Below are 7,715 nucleotides of genomic sequence, written 5' to 3'. Positions count from 1 at the left end.
CCATCCCCATTGGCTGCGACTTCCAGGCAGGATAAGGGTATCCTGCGAGCTACAACTTCAGGTAGGAGAGTGCTCCCTGTATGATGAGAATTCCAGCAAGGATAAGGGCGTCCTGTGGTCTACGATTTCTAGGCTGGATAGGGCGCCCTGTATGCTGAGACTTCCAGGCAGGGTAAGGTGCTTTGTGAGCTGCACCTTCTATGTAGGATAGGGCGCCCTGTGGGCTACAGCTTCCAGGTAAGATAAGGCGACCTTTATGCCGAGACTTCCAGGCAGGATAAGGTGCCCTGTGAGCTGCAACTTCTAGGCTGGATAGAGCGAGCTGCAACTTCCATGTAGGATAGGGTGCCCTACGGGCCACAACTTCCAGGTAGGACAGGGCGCCCTATGGGCTACAAATTACAGGTAGGATAGGGCACCCTGAATGCTGAGAATTCCAGGCAGGATCAGGGCGCCCTGTGGTCTAAGACTTCTTGGCTGGGTAGGGCGCCCAGTGAGCTGCAACTTCCATGTAGGATAGGGAGCCCTGTGGGTTGCGACTTCCAGGTAGGATAAGGCATCCTGTATGACGAGACTTCCTGGCAGGATAAGGGCACCCTGTAGTCTACGACTCCTAGACTGGATAGGGCGCCCTGTGGGTGCGACTTCCAGGGCAGGATAGGTTGCCCTGTGGGCTGCAACTTCTAGGCAGTATAGGGTGCCGTGTGGGTGCGACTTCTAGGAAGGACAAAGTGCTTTGTCGACTGCAATTTCTTCGAAAGCTGGTATGCCCCTATGCGCTGTAGATTGCAACTTCACCTCACATTCACCTGTAAAATAACAATGTTCAGTGCACAAGATAATTGTCCAGAGCTAAGCACCAATAACATTTATCTCTCTATCGTGTGTCTTCCCATAATTGATCGTTTGTTTCTTTCAGGTTCGATTAAGTATCACCTTGACATTTAGAGGACACAGAAAATAAAAAATCTCGAATTATCAAATTCTTCATAAAAGGAAGTTTCTAAACCTCGTACAACTTTCCCTTCCGTGTGCTTTTCATTATACTTTACAGTATGCAGAATAAGGCTTAAAATCTTCTAATTGCATGTGCTTAATCACCTAAATACAAGTCCTCTTGCCTCAGTTACCATTTCTTCCCCACTGGAAGCAGCAACAGTGGCAGAAGGCTAAAGAGGCAAAAGTTCCAGAAGGCTAAAGAAATCTGTTGCAAAGGAAAATTATACATTTCCAGAAGACTGACGAAATCTGTTAGAAAGGAATATTATACAATTCCAGAAGGCTAACGAAATCTGTTGCAAAGGAATATTATACAATTTCAGAAGGCTAAAGAAATCTGTTGCAAAGGAATATTACAATTTCAGAAGGCTAACGAAATCTGTTGCAAAGGAATATTATACAATTTCAGAAGGCTAAAGAAATCTGTTGCAAAGGAATATTATACAATTTCAGAAGGCTAAAGAAATCTGTTGCAAAGGAATATTATACAATTTCAGAAGGCTAAAGAAATCTGTTGCAAAGGAATATACAATTTCAGAAGGCTAAAGAAATCTGTTGGAAAGGAATATTATACAGTTCCAGAAGACTAAAGAAATCTGTTGCAAAGGGAAATTATACAATTCTAGAAAGCTAAAAAAATCTGTTGCAAAGGAATATTATACAATTTCAGAAGGCTAAAGAAATCTGTTGCAAAGGAAAATTATACTAAATCAGATCCTTGATGAGATGTGAGGTTACATCCCCAATAGTCATGGTCACAACGGTATCAGGACAACTGCTCCCTCGGACAATTACCGCCTCCCTCACCCCCGGTATTATGTTGTTTGGAGAAAAGGATTTATAAAATTTTAAATATTTTTTTCGTAAAATGTCAAAAAGTGCCATATTACTTATTACAGCTTAACAATCGTTAGGCTATTAATTTCTTTTGAATTAATTTAATTTTAACGATTACAACAACTTAACAACAACAGTTAGTACACTTTAATTGCTTCTAAATACATTTCCTAAAAATATATAAGTGTTTTGTCTCTTGAAATTCATTTAGGTTTTGTCTGTTATAATTCTTTAGCATTAGAGAAAAGATTGTAACCCGTTCAAGCATTATAGAATTTATAGTGTGAGACAAAGGAAAAGGCAGACTACTTTATGGTGGATTTGTTAAACGAAAAGAATGAGCAAATGGCGTTGTGTCATTTGAGTATGGCCGACTTCATAATCACACCCAGGCACCAGATGAAACAAAAATTAAAACAGCTGAAACTATCCACGAGATAAAAATGCAAGCTATTAATACAAAAGAAACTATGCAGAAAATAATTTCCGAGGCCTGTGTTCTCATTGATGAAGGAAAGCGCGCAAATTTGCCACCAGTTCATCACTTAAAATAACTTAAGACGTCAGCGACAATGTTCGTCTCACTTAAGATATTTACCTCTAAACGCAAAAGAATAGGTTTTAACTAGGGCCGGATTTAAGGGGGGGGGGAGTGTGGGGGGCAGGGGCCTGGGCCCCGGGCCACCCACCAAGAGGGGGCCTCCCACCAACAAAAACAATACATTTTAATTTAATAAGGTTAGTATTGTAATCAGGCACTTAAGCATGCTTATGAGCAGATTAAGGGGGTACTGAAACATATTGTTGATGACATTGAAGAAAAAAGGTGTGTACGCTGAGAAGCAGAGGTACTGTTAAAACAGATGAATCAGCGTGAATCGGGAATTTACACCACCTTCTGGAATGATATTCTTCAAAGAACAGATTCAACTAATAAAACTCTACAATACGCAAAACTTTATCTAAATACTGCTGTGGCATCACCGGTTTGCTTGAAAGACTATGTTGCATCAAAGCATGACTCCTTCCACACTTATGAAAAAGAAGGTGAACAGCTGTCTCAGTCTGGTTCAGCATACTATAAGCAGACAGAATCGCGGCAGAAGCGCCGCAATGTGCGTCTTACCCCATTGGACTATGGACTTGCAAAAAAGTACAACTCGGCCCTTCTGAAAAATACAGAACACAAACTTTCTTGCCTGTCACTGATCAGTTTATCTCTTCTCTCAACCAATGTCTGGAAGCATACAAACAGATATAAAGTAAATTTAGTTTTTTTTAGACATCTGCAAAAGCTTTCTTCAGACGAACTTCACGACATAGCAGAGCAACTCGTCAGGGCATATCCAGATGACTTGGATATTACATTTAAGGAGGAACAGTGCCAGTTTGTAACATTTGCTAATATATTCACAGATGAGGAGCCAACAGATATCAGCACTGAATTTTTCCTGTATAGACTTATATTGGACAAGGATGTGCAGGACGTACACTTCCCCAAACATAGAGATAGCTCTACGAATATACCTTGTTTTGACGGTGTCAAACTGCAGTGGGAAGCGCTCTTTCTCAAAGCTAAAATTAATTGAAAACAGATTACGGACATCCATGAAACAGAAACGTCTGGTAAATCTGACTATAATGAGCCTCGAGTCAGATATATTGCGTGAACTGGACTTCAACGAAATCATCAGTGAATTTGCAATAAAAAAGAATCAAGTGTCGAAAGTAATCCTGGCTATACATGTAACTCGATAAGAAAGAAGGAGCTACTAAATTGTGTGTTAGTTACATTATTATTTTTATGTAAATTGTAACTGTAATGTGTAAAGTAAAAAAAATACGGTAAGAACAACTTATGCTTATTTTATTTTGTGTTTATGCATATTAATAACATCAGAAGAATAGTCCCATTGTAGTATTTCCTAAAAAAAACTGTCCTACTAATATATTAGTATAACTGTATTTTGGCTACTAGGTAATTAGACTATAGTTTATAGTGTATGCAATAGGAGTTAGAAAGGGGGCCTCCCACCAGAGTGGGTCCCAGGCCTCCCACCAGCTTAATCCGGCCCTGGTTTTAACCGTCTAGCATGCAAAAACTTACACAAGAAGGCCAAGATTTTATTTACTGTATCACTCTGGACCTGTTGAAAAAAGAATCCCGATTTTTGGAACACATGAAAACCTGGATTTTTTTATGCAGATCATGGCACTGCTCTCTAAATCGGACATTCAAGACTGTTCCCTGGATATTTTGCACAATTATACCAAATTCTTGGAGTGCTAAATGATCATTCACTATCATTAATTTACGCTGTTTTACCTAATAAAAGCCAAACAACTTATTCTAATTTTCTAGACCAGCTAAAATGATTAAAGCAAGATTAAACGCCAAAAACTATCATGGTAGATTTTAAAAGTTATTCTTTTCTGCAAACAGCATTTAATGACGGGGTTAAGTGTCCTTTAAGGAAACTATCCTAGAGGTGGTTGTTGTTGTTGGGTTGGGCAGTTGTACACAGGGATAATTGTCCTAGTCTCTGTTACAGCTGTTTATCTAAATACTGTGTCACCTTTAAAAAAGGTTAATTTCCCTCATGCCATTAAATAGCAGAGGTCAACTTTACTTCAAGCAATCACCCAAATGAGTTTTATAGTCCCCTAAAGTTTGTGTTTTTGGCCTGTACAATGCTGAGAATCAGAAGGGGCGCTAGTTTTTGAAAATGCATCAACCATTCAAGATATTCCCGAGATCAAAGGTACCAAATTAGCCTTGCCTAACAGATAAAGTGTGCAGGGAAAAAATTAGGAGGGATTTCACAGATAAGCCAACAATAACAGACACAAACTGAGCTCCTTTGACAAGTTTCAGTCCTTTTTCCAAATCCCAAGGATGGTACAACAGGATATATCTACCTACCTATACCGAATTCATCATGATATCTCTTGGAAACTATTAGATAATTGGAATTACCAACTGCTGTCCTAGTTTAAAGTCTACTGGTACCAGCTGCTACTGCACTGAGCTAGGCCACAAACTCTGTACCATGACACAGTCATCACAGCCATTGTGCCTATCACCTTGGAACATTAGTCTAAATTCGTTTAAGGAAATATCCCAACAAAGGCCTGAATTCTCAAACCATACAAACTGATGTCTAAGTGTAGTAAGACTTTTGATTAATATTTCGGTGTTTTTTTCAATTTGCACAACACTCAAACTCTAACCAGTAAAAATGGTCCTAAATTTAGAGAGGCACCCGGTGGTGGAAACTATCATCTATAGATTCACGGGGTAGGCCTTGGGCAATGTTAACGAATGCGTTGACTATCACGCTTATCCTAAAAGGCACACGTTACCATATCTACACTATTATCTATTTATGATGAGTTGATGAGGCAGGTAACATACTGCCGTATCTACCTCAGGACCAAAGTAAACATAGGGGTTGAGTGTAGGGACATTATTTTCACGCGAAGATAAAAAGGTAATGCTAAGCCTAGGACTTGTGGAGAAGGGCAGCCTCCAGACAGTAATCTCAATTTACGCTATCTTTACCTGACGCTTATAGGTAACATGTGCCAAAAACCACAGTATCCCTGATCTTTGGTATCCAGGCTAATACATAAGAAAACACACCATATCAAAAACTAAGTTATCCCTACAAATGTGGTTCAGTGCCAATCATATTGAAAATAGAAACAAAAGCTACAAAACTGGAGGAAAATCAAAGCCAATCACCAATGGACACAACCATTATAGAATTTACAGATATACAACCACAGAAAATCTTTATAATAAAGATTTTCTTGGAAACGATTCGCAAATGCTGGCAAAAAATAAATGTTACTTAAAATACATCTGGAGAACTCTGATTCTTTTACTAATGAAAATTACGATAACCACTAAAGATAAAACATAATGGAAAATATCCACTTCTTAAAGAATGATAAAAACAACTGGGAAGAAGATTAGAAGTATACTTACAATCAGGTGTTCGAATGTTGTGTTCAGTTTGCAATTTGCATAATTTGGCTTTTTTCTCTGACGACCCCTTGCACTCGCTGTACTGTTTATGCAGTGAATCGAATTATTCTCCGATTTAATTCAGTAAATTCGTTGCTGTTATACTCTACTTTCTTTTATTAAGCATCTGAGTCTGTGCACGAAACAAAGCAAAAAACATACTGCTCTTTCAACCTCCAACTTCACTTACGAAATGCAAAAATGAGTGAATATTAAATCTGAAATAATCTGGCCTAAACTCCTGCATTATCACGGCAACAATGATATACTCTAATTGGGCAAGTTTTACACTCGTGTCATTTCTCCCTGGCCAAAGTGAGGTTACTCAGCAAAACTTATTTTTTTCTTCATTTCATTCATAACTGCTAATGTAAATCCAAAACTGCCAAGTTATGCCTATTACTAAAGTTTGTCTCCTACATAACTACAGCCAAATTTCATTAACCATTTTATGCTTAACACGTTGTTATGCAACACGAGAGAGAGAGAGAGAGAGAGAGAGAGAGGACGGTAATCTAGTTTAACCGGGTTGCCCATTTTCTGTGGCACAATAACTATTTCCATTTTCATCCCTTTTCTCTTTTCACGGCGGCAATCTGAAACAAAATGTTAACTTTAACCACCCAGAACATTTTAACAATATTAGAAAAAACAAATTTTGAAAATAAAGCATGGGCAGATAACACAAACTTAATAGTTTCTCTGTGTTTTATGCCCTTATCCTCAAAAAAAAAAAAAACATAAGTGCGCGCAAACCTTGATCTTAACAAAGAACTGCGGGCGTCGCGGAGCGGAGTTGAGCAGTTTCCTACCAAGGGCGGTTATTTTAATTGATGTATCATTCACCGGGTAATGACAGAGTCGCTACGCCAATTCCGCGGCATAAATCACTGATCTTTATCACTCGACGGAAAAATTATACTCCATCGGAATGGACGAGACGCTAAAGTCCCATAATTGATTCTGAATATATGAAGGCCCCAAAGGATTGAAAAACACGACGGGAGAGACACTCCTAAGCTAAAAGCACGCAAGCATAATGCTGTCTTTGAAGGAAAATTCTGAAGGTTTAAATGCGCATTAATAATGTTGCATCTAGCAGAGATATAAGTGTCGTTTCGCTCAAAACACGCCCCATGACCGGAGCATTCCTCACAAAGCGAACAGCTCTCAAAAACACAAAGCAGTTTTCGAACAACTTTCGTTCTGCCAATTGCTGGGTTCCGCTCATTCCTTAATGGCACCATAAAGTTAGGCAACAATACTGGGGAAGGGAGGGGGGAGGGGCAGCTGGGAGGGGGAAAGATCAGAAAGACTTTCCAAAGATGTGGGTGGTACCCAATGACCAGTGCCAAAATGCACTTTCGGTTGCGTGTGGGGTAAATCAAATGTTATTATGACTTCGGTATTAATAAATTTTGCAGTGGTGTAATTCTACTATAAAATTTCACAGCTGAAAAACTGCTCGAATCATTATGCAATAATAGAGGGTATGTACCGCAGATGCTAAACGTTGTTATTCTTATTACAATGAGACGTTCTAGAAGCTACAAACTTTAATTTAATGACATCCTCCATTTGCTCTCCAATTTTATTAGTTAAACGGAAGACCATAAAATCGCATTTGAAATACATAAATGGTTCATGGCAGTTATCCACCTCTGTATTCCATTAAAGAATTTTCTGAAGTTCTCGTAAATTGAACTTGGTTTCTAGTCAATTCTAAGTTTATGATATACGATTTTCTCACTCAAAAGGAAGCTCTCACAGGCTCCAACCTGGACGCAAGAAGTGAATACTGATTTGCAGAATCCCGAGAATATTGTGAGTGAGACTTTCGACTGTTGAA

General features: G+C 38.9%; 1 protein-coding gene across 1 annotated transcript in view; it reads right to left on the bottom strand.

Annotated features, from left to right (window-relative positions):
• Positions 1-63: 63 nt before the first annotated feature.
• The window catches only part of LOC135197578 (uncharacterized), a 719,352-nt gene continuing 711,700 nt past the window's right edge, over positions 64-7,715 (bottom strand). The window contains exon 5 of the mRNA XM_064224624.1: positions 64-809. Within this exon, the coding sequence (XP_064080694.1) occupies positions 718-809 (92 nt within the window). The 3' untranslated portion in view covers positions 64-717. The remainder of the gene's footprint in view (positions 810-7,715) is intronic.

The sequence above is a fragment of the Macrobrachium nipponense genome, chromosome 21, assembly GCF_015104395.2.
Source record: "Macrobrachium nipponense isolate FS-2020 chromosome 21, ASM1510439v2, whole genome shotgun sequence".
In the NCBI taxonomy this organism is placed as follows: Eukaryota; Metazoa; Arthropoda; class Malacostraca; order Decapoda; family Palaemonidae; genus Macrobrachium; species Macrobrachium nipponense.
Note: the sequence above shows the minus strand (reverse complement) of the source record. Positions and strands in the feature narration are given on the sequence as shown.